This window comes from Anser brachyrhynchus, assembly GCF_964034855.1.
Source record: "Anser brachyrhynchus genome assembly, chromosome: 22".
In the NCBI taxonomy this organism is placed as follows: Eukaryota; Metazoa; Chordata; class Aves; order Anseriformes; family Anatidae; genus Anser; species Anser brachyrhynchus.
The window spans coordinates 6,291,935-6,306,621 of NC_137715.1; the positions used below are offsets into that span (position 1 = coordinate 6,291,935).

Below are 14,687 nucleotides of genomic sequence, written 5' to 3' on the forward strand. Positions count from 1 at the left end.
AGGGAAAAGCATGTGGGTTCAGTGGGTCATGTGCACTCACACTGATGGGCCACAGGGGGCACCCACCCACGGCCACATCCCTGGCACTCTCTGCTTCCCTGATGCTTGGGCCCCCTCTATCACCACCCCTAACACCTTGTCTGGCTTGGCAGCACCTGGCTAGTTGTGTTGTCTTCCCCCATACCTCCCTCAGCACACCTCAAACGTGGAACTCTCAGACACCCAAAGGAATGACACTCCAAGCCCTGCAGACCCCAACTGTTCCTTTCATACACCCAGGCAGTGTGAACTTTCTCCCTCTCTCCAAAAAAATTTACTGCACGAAGCAGTGAATCCTCTTCACTGCCTGTGGTGGACCGAAACAGAAAGAGATTGTTCATGGAGAAGCTTGGGATCTGCATGGCAGCTCACCTGAGTAGCCACAGAGCTCTGCTCTCAACATCCTTTGGCACATGGTAGTGAGCATGTGGCAAGTCTGCAGGAGTGAAGCAAAGTGTTGTTTGACGAATAGAGTTGTCCATTTCTAAGAAGAATTACACAAAATCCCAGAAAATCTCCAAAGATAACAATGCCAGTGAATCTCGGTAGGAGCAGGATCTGCAGATTGTGCCTTGCCCTGACAAGTGGTCTGTCCTATGTTCCTTTGGTAAACTCCACAGCAACCACTCCCTCGCTCCCCCAGCTCAGAAGAACTAGGGGAGAAGAAAGAAATTTGATATAAGGGAAAAGTAAGAGAGAAAAATAAGCAAGGGCCGCACAGAAGCACAGAGAGAAAAGAAAATTATTCTCTACTTCCCCTCAAAAATGATGTCTGGCCATCTCCTGGGAAGCAGGGCCTCAATACTCATAGCGGTCATTTGGGAGGACAGATGTCTTCATAATGAGAGCTCCCCCCTTTCCTTCCCCTTTCCCAACATTTATTGTTTGAGCGTGACATCACATGGTATGGAATATCCCTTTGGTTGGTTTAGGTCAGCTGCCCTGGTGATGTCCCCTCCTTTGCCTATGCTATTCCCTTTTTCTTTCTTGTGTTTCCTCCAGCTAATGGTATTTTAATCAGTACTGGAAGGCCACCCTTGCTGGCATCCATCTACATTCACAATCCACCCTCAAGAAAACAATTAAAGTCACAATTTCTAGTTCGAATTTTTCACGTTCCAGACTGTGCGCATTGCCTTGTGTTCTTTTACTTGTTCAAGAAGAGTTCAGCTCCATTTGGCTCTCGAATATATCACCTAGCAACGCAATATGAATAGACAGCTGAAAAACAAAGATTAGGAGTATTCTAATGTGAACTCACCGTGTACTATCCTAATTACAAGAGTAAAAATCACGCCCCTATACTGTGAGACCCCAGCCCAACAAGGGACCCTTCCTCTGTGAGGATGCGCAGAATGATTCTGTCATGGCAGCACTATGCTAATCATGTAACCATTCGGAGGGGTGGGGATTGTACAAACATGCAAATGTATTGAGAATGGGTTTTATGAAAGCTGAACAAAAAGTCTTAAGAGGTGCCAGGTTTGTGGGAAACCACCAGGTACCCAGACTTGCACTATTCTGAAATAAACAATCTCTTGACCTTGTGTGTGGATTGGCTCATAGTACACCGGGTAAGAAATCTGGACTTTTTACCTGGTTGTGTCTCCTCCCACCTTCACCTGCACCTCCAGCCTCCTTGGTGGAGGGTAGCGTGAGAAGCTGAAAAGTCCTCGACTTCGTCTAAGCACTGTTCTGCAACAGCCAAAACATCTGCATCTTTGGCTGATAATTCCCTTTTCAACCTTCTGTTTTCTTCCTCTAAACTTCCAGCCCATTCCTTCTCAATTTTCCACGTTGCAGCTAACAACCAGCACACTCCTTCCTTCCTTTTGTCTTTCCTTACCATACACGCATCCTTCCATTTATTAAATTCATTCCCTGAGGCATTTGGATTGTGGTGTATTGACCTTAGCCACTCCTGCTTTGCATCTTGCCATCCATTTCCAAGAAAACCCTTCCACAGTGTGGCCCATTTATCAAGGGAACCATTCCTTATTCTAACACAAGGATCCTGCTGACTACACCCAGGTCTGTCTCCCAACACTACAGAGCACTGGCAGGTTCTTTAGGGATCCTTGGCAGAAGGAGGACTGGCCACAGGTTGTGGTTATAACTAGAGATTTATTATTACATAAGAAATTACTAGAAATACTAAAAATTACTACAAAATCCTAAAGATTACTACAAATAAATTACTAGTTGAATTACTAGAGTGATAACACTAATGCCCTTTCTCACCACAATGGTGGGTGTCTCCACATGCTGGGGCCAGTGAGAGGGAGAGACAAGGGGGCAGGGGTGCACCTTAACAGCCCCCTTCCACATTATGGATATTTGCCTTACTGTTGGTTATGCTAACCACACTGCCAGGCATCAGGAGCAGGGGCTGCCACTCACACCTGGCTCACCACAAGCCCCACGTGTCCTTGCTGGGCAGGCTCAGCTCAGAGCTCCATGCAAACTGTGATGAGAGGGAGCTGCTCCTCACAGCACCCGCACCTTCCTGTATAAAGCTGCATGCTGCAGGCACCAGTGTGGTTTCAGCGCACACAGGTAGACAGCGCTGTCCTGGAGCTTGGCATCTTGCACGTGGAGAAGCACCTGGGAGTTCTCCATGGAGAGCACAGAGGAGATCCTCCCGGAATGCACATGAGGCTTGAACTTGCTCACCTGCAGCAAGATCTGAGGGGACTGGGTCAGGCGCTGCTGATACCAGAAGATGTAGGGAGCAGAGCTGCTGGTGGAGAAATTGCAGTGCAGAGTTGCGTTGTGTCCCACGTGGATGGTGGTTTCTTGTGCAAACTGCAGCACAGAGTCCTTCTGTGCATGACCTGCAAAGCCAGAACAGCATTTCAGCACTGCTTGAAGGTGTGTCTCTTCTCCCCCTTTCTCTCCTGTCTCTCATTTCACCAGCTTGCTCACTGTCTCCTCTCTCCATCTCCCTTTTCAGGGGCTGTAAAATGCTGAGCTAAGTACACAGGCACTCTTCTTTCTGCAGATGCTGTTTAATTCCCATACCCAAGTCTGTCAGCTTACCGACTTTTTAGCAGTACCTCGCCAGGCTTTGAGTCCATACATACCTATCAACAATGCATGTAAGAATGCTAGGCATCTGCAAAGGAAAAGTCTAGATGCTTATTCCTCCCTGCACACTTATTGCTCCTGACATCTCCCAGACTGTCTCCTTTACTGGTCTGCAGCCCCTGCTCTCCCTACAGAAAACACTTGCAGTTCTTCCAGGGAGGCAGGACTCCAATTTCCCCCCTCCAGAAATGATGGGATGCCATCTTGCCCCTAGCTTGCCCTCCTGAAAGTCACATCTCACCAAAGTCTGACAGTGCCATCAAGGCTGCCAGAAAAAGCAGGACCATGTCACGCTCTCGCCTTCACAGGGTGCCCACGGAGTGCCTGGAAAGAAGGAGCTCAAGCTTGCGAGTTCACTTCCCCCTCTGCCAGCTCAAAGCAGCCTCTGAACCTCAGCACAGAGGGCGGAGCAAAGCTCTCCCCCTGCTGCTCCTTGGGGCACACCTCTGCCACAGCAAGGCTCTCAAGAGAGGGATGGACCAGTGGTTAAAGCAGTCAGAAAGGAATCCAGCCAATCTTTGCTGTGCCCCAGGTTCCCCATTGCCAGTCACAGGTTTTCCAGCACCGCGAGCTTCACACTTGTGCCGTTAGCTCACAGCTGCAGGCCTGTGAAGGCCAGGACATTTCACTTGGTCAGCGGTAAGGCAAAAGGACACCAACATGGCCACTGTGTGCTTCCCTCTTTTTGCCCCTTCTGGCAGGTGGGCAGCCCCAGCAAGGGGCAAGTGTCCCCAGTGGTTTCCCGCTGCCATCCTGTACCCGGCCAGACACAGAGGCCTGCACCCAGCTCTGCTGTCTATGGAGATGGGATTGCCTCCCCCCCCTCCACCCAACCCCCTCAGGAGAGCTACACTCTCCCTCTGGCAGGGAAGGACGCCCCACCACAGCTCTCTGCTCAGCAGTCAGCACCTCTGCACACACAGACAGGAGTGAATCCTGCTCCAAGGGCACACCTTCAACGGCGCTGACTAGTGCAGCAAACTCCTCAACGCCTCAGTCCTTTGGCAAGATCCAAGGTTCCAAAAGGTGTCACTAGAGGCAGTGTCCAGCACAGACATTTGTGGCATTGCCAGGACGTCATCTCAGCGCCAGAGGTGCTGGATTTGGGCTGGGACAAAGCCTGTACAACAAGCTCCTGAAACGAGACCACTGCAGAAAACGGAGGAAACCCGACGTGGCTGTTCCGATGCTCCCTCGGGCCCGTGCTGTTTAACTCCGGGCCCTGCAAGGGGACTTCCAAGCACCGGCAGCGCCCCCACGTGGCTCCGGCTGTGGCTGTGCCCCCGCCTCGCCCCCGCCCCACCTGCCCGGCCCCACGCACTGCGGGGCACCCCCTGACCCCCCCAGCTCCGCAGGCCGTTGGCTGCCTTTGCTGCAAGGGCGCGCTGCTGGCTCGCGTGTGGCTGGGTGCCTCCTGCACCCAAAACCCTTTCCTGAGGCTCTGCTTCCTCGGCAGCCAGCCCCCACCCCGCATTACTCTGGGGGTGCTTCCTGCCCAAGAGGAAAATCCTTTTCTTTGCTCCTTTGCACCATCCTGAGGCTCTGGTCAGCCCCCCTCTCCAGCCTTCCTGCATTCTCCGAAGCCCCCTTGTGACCTACGCTGTCACCACCTGTGTGCCCCGGTTGGGGACCATGCACAAACTGGCCAAGGGTGCCCTCCTTCCGACTGCTCTTGGCCTTAATGAAAGCATTCAGCAGGACTGGATGTCTCTGGCATTGCCAGCTGCTACTCAGGCAGAAGGTGCCCTGCATGCCAAAGCTGCTGGTCAGGGCCCCTTGGAAGGGCTCCCAGGAACTATGAACATGGTGTTTGATGGTCAGCCATGCTGAAGCACTCCAAATGCTTAGCATTTGTCTGGCACAAGGGGGGGATCAGTTTACTCTTGGCACTGTGTGATCCCTTTGCTGTGAAATCCCACACAGGGAGGAGCGACAGCTGCCCCTGTGCCGTCAGGAGAACCAGCCTGACGTGGGCTGGATGGGAATCTGTGCCCTCTGCGATGCATTTCTGAGACAATGCTGGCAGGTCTTTATAGACAGGTGTGAGGAGATGGGCCTGGCTCCGGCACTGACTCCCAGGAGGACCTGGCAGTGTCCAGGGGTGGAAATCCCTCACTGACAGGCACTATCAGGAGCCTCACAGCAGTCTGCTTCTCCTATACATCCCAAGGTCATCGATGGACAGCCTCGCTGAGGCACTCCAAACATTGTTACCCTGAATTAAACCAGGAACCCAAACTGTCCTGATACGGTCCTTGTTGGGGCCTGAAGTTGGCAGTACCAGAGGGTGATTGTTGCAGCGTGAGGAAAAGGAGGGCTCAGGAGAAAGGAGCTGTGTTTCAGTGCCTCTTCCCTGGACACATCTCTGCCAGGCTGGTGCCATCTCCGTTCAGCGGCTCTCAGGCTCCTTCTGACCCTGGGAACCTGCTCCCCTGCACGACTCATGCACAGAGCAGGGGAGAGTGCTGTCACTGTGCACATTCCCTCGAGATAAAGGGGAAACAAGGACACACGCACGTGCTCATCTATAGCTGCATGGAGCCATGCACAAATCTGTGCACCCACATGCGTTCACACAGAGCCAGCTGCACACAGGTTTTCACAAGACAAGAGCAGATGTGTGAACACAAGCAAGCAGGCCCTCAGGTGACTGCACAAGGTGAGCCTATGAGGAGAGGTGCTATATTCTGGACCTCGTTCTCATAGCAGCTGGGGCTGGTGGGAATGTGAAGCTCAAGGGCAGCCTTGGCTGCAGTGACTGTGAAATAGTGGAATTGATGATCCTGAGCACAGCGAGGAGGAAGCCAACAGACTTCATGCACTGGACTTCTGGAGAGCAGACTTTGGCCTGCTCAGGCATCTGCTTGGCCGTGTACCATGATACAATGCCCTGAAGGGGAGATGGGCCCAAGAAGGCTGGTTAATATTCAAGGATCACCTCCTCCAAGCTCAGGAGTGATGCATCCCAACAAAGACAGAGTCAGGCAAAATGCCAGGAGACCTGCGTGGATGAACATGGAGCAACTGGCTAAACTCAAACATGACAGAGAAGGCCACAGAGGGTGGGAGCAAGGACAGGTAACATGGAAACAATACCGAGACATTGTCTGATGAGTAAGTTAGGAGAGCTCAATCTGCTCTAATTAGATTAGAGAGCTAATCTCTGCTCTGCTTCACTGAGACCCCACCTGGAGTGCTGTGTTCAGCTTTGGGGCCCCCAGCATGAGAAAGATATAGACCTGTTAGAGTGGGTCCAGAGGAGAGCCATGAAGATGATCAGAGGGGACCTGTCCAGCACTTCCGGTGAGTCTTCTGCCCTCACTGATGCATTCCTGTCCTAGAAATCCTTGGACATTTCATCCCAGCAATCTAAAGAAACCATTGCTGTGGAATGGCCATGGCCTAGATCTGGAAATGAAAAGGCAGCAGTGCAGGAAACCAACACACAGACCATAACATTTGTTGGAATGGTTTGCATTCAAGATGAGCTTGTCAGAAAATTGTTACCTCTGCCAAGGGTGCCCCTGGGCCTGCAGCAATGAAGTACCAGTATAAAAGGCAGCCCAGCTCCCTGCTCTCTCATCCAATTCTCTCACCTCATCCTCCTTGGGAACCAGGTGAGTCTGAAGCCCTCTCTCCTCCTCTTCTGAACTAGAAGGGATCTTGCATCAATAGACATCACATCTGATGGTGGTTCAGTGCTATGCTGGGTCTTGGAGTTCTTTGCCATGGGAGAGGGGTGGAGGGAGACATTCTGTGTAGAGAGAGGCTGGGACATGGTGCTGAGGCAGCTTTTTGGATTACGCGCTACGGGATTGTCTCATTGGTTCAGGCTGCTCTTTGGAGGGCCCTGTCAGGACAAAGCGATGAAGACCATGAGCCTCCTGGCACAGCCTCCACATCCACCCTCAGCAGTTGTCTTGGCTCCTTTGTTTTGGGTAACAGGGCTGCTCCTCACCTACCCACGCGCTCTGCTTCCTCTCTGCCCTCTCTCCCAGGTGCATCTCCAGCCCCAAGACATGTCCTGCTACAACCAGTGCCTGCCATGCCGGCCCTGTGGCCCGACCCCACTGGCCAGCAGCTGCAACGAGCCCTGCGTCAGGCAGTGCCAGAACTCCACCGTCGTCATTGAGCCCTCTCCTGTGGTGGTGACCCTGCCCGGACCCATCCTCAGCTCCTTCCCGCAGAACACCGTTGTGGGATCCTCCACCTCTGCTGCCGTTGGCAGCATCCTCAGCTGTGACGGAGTCCCCATCACCTCTGGCTGCTGTGACCTCTCGGGCATTTCCAGCCGCTACTGTGGCAGAAGGTGCCTGCCCTGCTAAAGCCACTGGCCATGGCCCTGGGGTTCCAGCACGACCATGGTGCTGGACAATAGAAGGAGGAATCTTCAGGCCATTGCTTGCAGAATGACTGACCTTCCTCACCAGAGGAGGTAACATTGGCAGGAGCCAGACCAGAGGCTACCCTGAGATTTCTGAAAACATGGCCCATGTCTCTCCTTCTATCCCTCCACCTACCTCCTTCTCTCCCTTTTCTTTGTGTTCTTCTCCTCCCTTGGGCTGTGGGGCTCCTCAGAGACCGCCCTCCCACTGCGGTAATAGCAGACACATGCCCTGCATGATCTGCGCCATGGGCAAGGGACGCTGTCTCTTGGTAGGCCCTGGTGATGCCTGCACTGAAGGGCCTCTGCTCAGAGTGACCTGCTTTTCCTCTGTACACTAATTAAAGATTTCTGCATCCCAGCCTTGGCAGTACATGTTATTTTCCCTCCGTGTATGCCCTCCTGAGCTGCCCAGGGAGAATGGTTTTGCCCTTGCTGGGTACAAGATGGGTGTTTAAGTAGCCTCTTCCCCACTCCCAGAAGAATGGGAGGTTGCGACACGCTGCAGAGAGTCCTCTCTTAGGCACTGCCCCTTGCAGCTTCAGAAGACATCCCTGGCTTTCACAGAGCAAGGGGCAATCTACTCTTGCCTTGCAGCGTCTCTGCCCACAGCTCCCCCTGTCCTGCAAACAGAGAGCACAACCTGTGCTGTCCTCACGGGAAAAGCTACGAGTCTGTGGGAGGCTGTGGAGGCTGGGCACCCTGCAGGCTCTTAGGAACGGGCTTCCTCTTGCTCAGGACAGTGCTGTGCGGGGTTAGCAGGTGGGGACAGAAGACGGATGGCAGATGTGGGGAATGGGTGGAATAAGTGCAGGGATGCCCCACCGCTTCTACTCCACCTTCATCTCCCCTCTTTTGCCCCACCTCAGGGCTATGGCCAGCACACATGGGCATGTGCGGCAGGAACATGAGGCCCAACTGCCCCCGGCACAGCACTTGGCAGGGCCCAGGTGGTGGCACACATGCAGGGCCGACCCCCTTCACAAGTCAGCATTGGTGTTAGCCGTAATGGACCATACACGGCAATCTCCAGTCCCTGAGGACCCTGCACCCCCATGGGCTGGCTCAGTGCAAAGACAGCAAGCAGTTTGCATGCCTCCACGCTGCTCTGTGCTGCCCACTTGCCCCCAGGCATGCAGCAGCTTTCCTCAGGCCCAGGACCTGCACTCACAGGGACTTCCTCACGCTCGTTTCCACTTTTCCTGACCGTTTGTTTTGCTCCCGCTCAGGCAGAAGGTTGTTTCTCTGTTTCTTCCTTTGGTTATGTAGAGGCTATCTTCAGGATGTTTGCAGCGCTCTGGTGCCCAGCTGCACTTCAAGGATGCCCATTGTTTCCAGGCCCCGTTCGACTGCTGGCAGACATCTTTCCTGTCAGTGCTTTGCAGCCCCCTGATGTCTGCAGCTTCTCATTAGAGCCTGGTTACCTCTGTAACAGCTCCCATCAGCAGGGCACACTGTCCCTGCTCGATTACAGAGCTGTTTCCTTAGAGATCCACGTATGGCCCTGCTTGGTACAGCCTTGTCATGTCCATTAGGAATCAACCATGCAGGCAAGAGAGAAGAGCCAAAGGTGTGCTGGGGTGGACCCTTTGTCTTTCCTGGTGTCAGAGGAATGGAACCAGCCACAGCTGCAAGAGAACGTAACCAGTTTAGCCCAGGTGAAGGAATGGCACTGCCAGGGCTAAGGTGTGGGGTAGACCACAGGAAAGAGACCCAGGCAGAGCTCTGAGAAACATTTCTGGTTTGTTGGATGGCCCATTGCCCTGGAAGGGCTTGGCCTGTGTTACAACTCAATACAGGACTGGTAGATCCTGGAGACATTGGTTTCTTAATTGCCCTACTGTTTATTGCCTACCTTCAATGCCCCAGGAGACAGTATGTCAACCTTGGGTGAAGTTCTTGGTGTGTCGTTGGCAAATGGATAAAACTGTGGGTGGATTCTGCTTCTGTGTTTGCACAAGGCAGCTTAGCTTGGATGAGACACCCACTAAGCTGAGCAAACCCCTTTGCTGTGAAATTCCTCATGTGGAGCTACCCCTTTGCCTTCAGGAGAACCAGCCTGACGTGGGCTGGATGGGAATCTGTCCCCTCTGCGATGCATTTCTGAGGCAATGCTGGCAGGCCTTTATAGACAGGTGTGAGGAGATGGGCCTGGCTCCGGCACTGACTCCCAGGAGGACCTGGCAGTGTCCAGGGGTGGAAATCCCTCACTGACAGGCACTATCAGGAGCCTCACAGCAGTCTGCTTCTCCTATACATCCCAAGGTGTTCGATGGACAGCCACGCTGAGGCACTCCAAACATTGTTACCTTGAATTAAACCAAGGACCCAAACTGTTGGCAGTACCAGAGGGTGATAGTTGCAGCGTGAGGAAAAGGAGGACTCAGGAGAAAGGAGCTGTGTTTCGGTGCCTCTTCCCTGGACACATCTCTGCCAGGCTGGTGCCATCTCCGTTCATCTGCACCCAGGCTCCAGACCCTTTCAGCAGAACTGGAGTGCCTTGGAGGGGCCGGGCTGGCGGGGGAACCCCCGGGGCTGCGGGGCGAGGTGGTCCCGGCGGGCGGAGCGGCAGCGCCCCCTGGGGGCTGTGCCCCTGCCTCGCCCCCGCCACACACGCCCGGCCCCGCCCGCCACGGTTCCTGCCCGGCCGCAGCCCCGGCTCCTCTCCCCGTGGCTCTCAGGGCGCAGTAATACACCGCCGCGTCCCGAAGCCGGGGCTGGGCGAGCCACAGGGCGCTGGACCGGCGGTCTGCTGCCACCCACAGCCACCCCTCCGGGTCTGACACTGGTCTGGAGTCCTTGGGACTGCTCACGAGCAATGCGGGTCCTCGGCCCGGGAGATGACGGTACCACTGGATGTACTCGCCGGTTTGGATGTTGGGGTGTGAGCAGGTGATGTTGATGCCGGTGCCATCCCTGGTCTCTGCCCACGGCTCCTGCTGCACCTGGGCTCTGCCTGTAGCCACTGCCAAGAAGAAAAGGAGGAGACAACTCAGAAAAGGGCTTTTCTACTACTGAAATTGTCATGTGGGGGGAGGGAAGACGAAAACGGTTGACAGCTGATGGGAGCATTTTCTCAGAAGAAAGCACACAAAGGCATTTCTCCGGGAATGGTTATCTGGGGACCAGGTCGGAGCAGGGCTGTTTGGAAGGAGGGTCCGAGCCGAGCCAGGAGGAGAAGGGAAGCAGGCAGGAACGAGTGGGGGTGTGCCGAAAGGAGAGGAGGAAGGCAGGGAGCAAGGCAAGGTGGGAGGGAACGGCCGGCTGAGCTCGCTGGAGGCAGACGGGACGGCTGCAGAGGGAGGACAGAGGGGAGCGAGGTCCGTGAGAAGCCGGCGGGCCAGCAGCGAGGGCAGCCCCGGCCCCCCGCAGCCCCCGTCCCGTCCCCGCCGCCGGCAGCCCCGCGCACCCAGGAGCACCGCGGCCAGCCCCGCCAGCCCTGCGGCCCGGCCCTGCCGCATCCCGCCGCTCCGCCGCCCGCGCCGCGCTGCCCCCGCCAGCCCCGGCTCTGCTCCGCCCGCGGCGCCTCCTCCCCGCCGCCGCCGCCCGGCGCCGCCAGCTCCGCCCCGGGGCCGCTCGGGGGCTGGCCCGGGCTGCGAGTGCTGGGCGCCTGGGGGCGGGCAGGGCTTGGGCTGCTGCCAGCGGGGCTCTGCCCGTCCTGCAGCCCAGCCCGGGACGCGGAGGCGAGTGCGGGGAAAGGCTGAGGCAGCTCCTTCGGCACGGGAGAGGAGAGGGGAGGGGAAGGGAGTGGGAGACTTGGTGCATGGAGCAGGGCATCACAGCCCTGGGGAAGGTGGACACCACTTTGTTGAGGGAGACATTGGCAATGGATTGGGTTTAGAAGAGGGAATGTAGCCCCCGGCATGATACAAGTGCAGCCAAGTGAGAGTGAGCAGACAGTGTCTTGTGTCTCCTCACATGTCTACATTCAGAGGGAGACCAGGAGCACCCTGCAGGAGCTCAAGGAGGACAGGAAAACTGGTGGTGCTGTTGTAGTCAAGCAGCACAGCAGTCCAGAAGCTCTCTGCAGAAGCCAGCTGCATGAGAGAGAGCGAATCCCAGAAGAAGCTGTGATTGTGTAGGGCCAGAGCAGGGCAAACGAAGGGTGAGCACCACTTGTGCCAAGGAAGGGAGCAGGAGCTCAGACCACAGGCCTCCCACCAGACTGGAGTACTGCAGTGGGTGGTAGATGCACACAGCTTGGTCATAGGCCATGAGTGAGAAGAGGACATCCCAGTTTAGGCCCACTAGTGGAGGCAGAGGAGCGAGAGCACACAGCTGGAAAAGTAAATTGTCCTATCTGCAGAGAAGGCATCTAAAAGCATAAGAGGCATCCTGACCAAGACGTGGCATATGTCAGTGAATGGGAGGTTTCCAAAGACAAACTACATGGAACGATGCAAGGGCTGGTTGGGCTCCACCATCTCGACTGTATTCCCAGTCTGGATCAAGAGGTAGATGGCTGAGTCCAGAATGAAGAGCAGTAGCTCTCAGCTCTCAGCCAAACCCAGCAGCAACAAAAGAAACCACTCTGTAGACCTTCCTCTAACCCCTGTGGGAAGATACCAGGGGCAGGAGGAAGGAAGAGATGGAGTTGCTGCTCAGGATTCAGGGTCTTCCACCACTCGATATCTTCTGAGGAAAAACACAGCAGGGCCTCGGCAAGCCAGGATGTTCCTTCAGAGACAGGAGAAAGTGAGATCAGAACCTTGAAGTTCAGGAGAGCAGAATTTGCTTTCTTCACTGTGTGCACACGTACCTGTCTGTATGTGCCCAAATATACTTCAGTATGCATTCAGGAGTGTCTGTGAGTGCACCCATGAGTTCATGCATCTTTTTAGATGAGCATGAGCTTTTACAGTGTGCATGAGTGCTGTTCCCTCCACCCACTTTTGATGTCATGAATGATATCTGTATGTGATCAAGGGTCACAGTGGGAATTAATAGAAACAGTGATTTGTCAACAGCATCCCTCCAAGGCTGAGATGTGGTGACTGTGCATGTTGCCCCATGCTTCCTGAGCAGTCCGAATGAGAGGTCATCTGAGAAACCCTCCAGAGGATCACAGGCTGCACCTCCAGCACGCACGTAGTCCAACCCTGTGTTCAGAGCGGGCCTCATCAGATCAGGTAGCTCAGGATCAAGTCCAGGCAAAGTCTGAACTCTTCCAAGGATGGAGCTCCCCTAGCATCTCTTTGGCAATCTGCTCCAGGCCTTGACCGCCTTCAGGGTAAATAGGACCCATGTTCCTCTGGTTCAATGCCACTTCTGCCCAAGGTTTCAGCCCCTGCATGACTCAGCTCCAGGCCCATGAGTCACAGAAGTATGTGTGGCATTGGTTTCCCTATGGGGGACCCCTGTCCCACCCCAGACACCACTAACACTGCACCAGCAGCAGATCTACGTAGGGCTGGGCTTACTCGAAGAGGGCAGGATTTCTCAGCCTTTCTCCCTGTACATAAAGCTAACACCATCCTTTTGAACTCTCTAGCCATGGGGAGTGCAGCTGTGTCCTGGCCTGGAGAGGCAGGGAGGGGTGACTGCCACCACGCTCTTACACTCTGAATCTTGTGTTACAGAATTGAAATAAGGATCCAAACTGTTGTGGGCCCATCCTTGTTGGGGACTGAAATTGGCAGTGAACTTCCTAGGGTCGGGAGGCAGTGGGCTACAGATACAGAAGGCCGCATTTCAGCATGTGTGCTGTGGGCACTTCTGGGCTGGGTTTGTTCTGTGATTGTTCAGCTGTTCTCAGGTTCCTTCTTGCCCTGGCTGCTCTCTGGAGCTCATGGACAGAGCAGTGGAGAATGCCCTGAGGTGACCAGCCCATTTTCTTGTGAGGGGGGCCACACAGTTCTCACAAACACACACCTTCTCTTGCACACATGCGTGGAATCATGGAAAACTGCACCCACAGACACTTGCACAAATCCAGCACACAGGCTGTCGTAGTTTCACACTGATGGCCAACTAAACTCCACCACACAGCTCTCTCACACCCCCTGCTGAAAGGAAGATGTGGGGAGAGATGTGATTTAAGCTAAAGGGCTTAAAAGTTGAGATAGGGATAATGTAAATATATGAAAAAGGAAGAAAAAAACAAAAACCAATGAGCAAAGGCTTTTTGGAAACAAATTGAGAGAAAATTATTCTCCACTTCCCATCAGCAAGTAATGTCTTTGGAAGCACAGACTCAATATGCCCACCCCTGGTTTTCCTTCCCCTTTCACATCTTCACTGCTGAGTGTGACATCATCCAGTACGGAATATCCCTTTGGTTGGTTTAGGTCAGCTGCCCTGATAATTTGCCCTCCCCACTTCTTGCCCACCCCCTACCTTCTGGCTTTGGGGGGGCTTGGAGAGAGTCCTGATGCTGTGCCAGCACTGCTCCACTATAGCCCCAACACTGGTGTGATGGCAATGCTGTTCTAGCTCCAAGCACAGAGCACAGCATTCTAGGGGCTGCTGTGGGGAATGTTAACTCTGTCCCAGGCAGCCGCAGTACAGGCAAGTGCCCACAAGAGAGGAACATGTGCATGAACGTGACACAGTGTGCAGCAAAGATTCTGGACAACATTTGGTCAAAGTACATGGTTTGATGTGGTAGAGAGGGGAGGTGGACTGGGAGCCTTGCAGAAGGCACTGGAGCCAGGGCTCTTGACAAGACAACGTCAGCTTTCTTGGGCCTTGCACTTAAGGCCTGAGAATCCCATTTGTTAGCCAGAGTAGCAGTGGTAAGGGGAAGTGCTCGAGTGCCCCTACTGATCACTGGTGGGTGTCATGACAGAAATAAGCTTGCATCATGTAAGGAGGAGGTGTATGATTTTATTTATTTTTTAAAACAATAAATGAAAGGCATGAAGTTACGGGAGTGAAGAAGGAATTCTCTATGGACAGGATCTGCACTGTGTGTCTTGGGAAAACCCAGCCGGCTCTGTCCGATGCTGGTAGAAGGCAGGGTCACCTGCACATGAAAGGTTTATTTTCTGTCTACATTCATGTTCTTATTCCTTCTAACTAAAACAGACAAGGTCCTGTTGGGCCTTTCTTTTGGGATCCAGAAAGGGCCCTGCACAACCTCGCCCCCCAATTCAGACATCCCTGGGTCAGAGCAGGAGGAGGCAAAACAGGCCAGCAGGTTTTTCCTGCGGGCAGTGTCAGGAGGGGTAGGGTCACA

At 54.4% G+C, this 14,687-nt stretch overlaps 3 protein-coding genes and 1 gene segment (V, D, J or C); 1 reads left to right on the forward strand and 3 right to left on the reverse strand.

Moving 5' to 3' along the window:
* Window positions 1-510, reverse strand: part of LOC308181530 (uncharacterized protein) — a 70,060-nt gene extending 69,550 nt beyond the window's left edge. Inside the window, exon 1 of the mRNA XM_080564921.1 lies at window positions 412-510. The gene's annotated coding sequence lies outside the window, so the exon portion shown is untranslated. The remainder of the gene's footprint in view (window positions 1-411) is intronic.
* The window catches only part of LOC308181526 (M1-specific T cell receptor alpha chain-like), a 401,071-nt gene that overhangs the window by 379,272 nt on the left and 7,112 nt on the right, over window positions 1-14,687 (reverse strand). The gene's annotated exons all lie outside the window — the stretch shown is intronic.
* LOC308181575 (T cell receptor alpha variable 8-4-like) lies at window positions 953-3,483 on the reverse strand. The segment is given in 3 exons: window positions 3,368-3,483; window positions 2,713-2,873; window positions 953-1,260 (listed from the first exon to the last, which is right to left on the reverse strand).
* On the forward strand, window positions 6,855-7,664 carry LOC308181539 (feather keratin Cos2-3-like; the record flags this gene model as incomplete). Its single annotated transcript, XM_080564932.1, has 1 exon — window positions 6,855-7,664. The coding sequence occupies one exon, from the start codon at window positions 6,855-6,857 to the stop codon at window positions 7,449-7,451; it is 597 nt and encodes a 198-aa protein (XP_080421058.1). The 3' UTR covers window positions 7,452-7,664.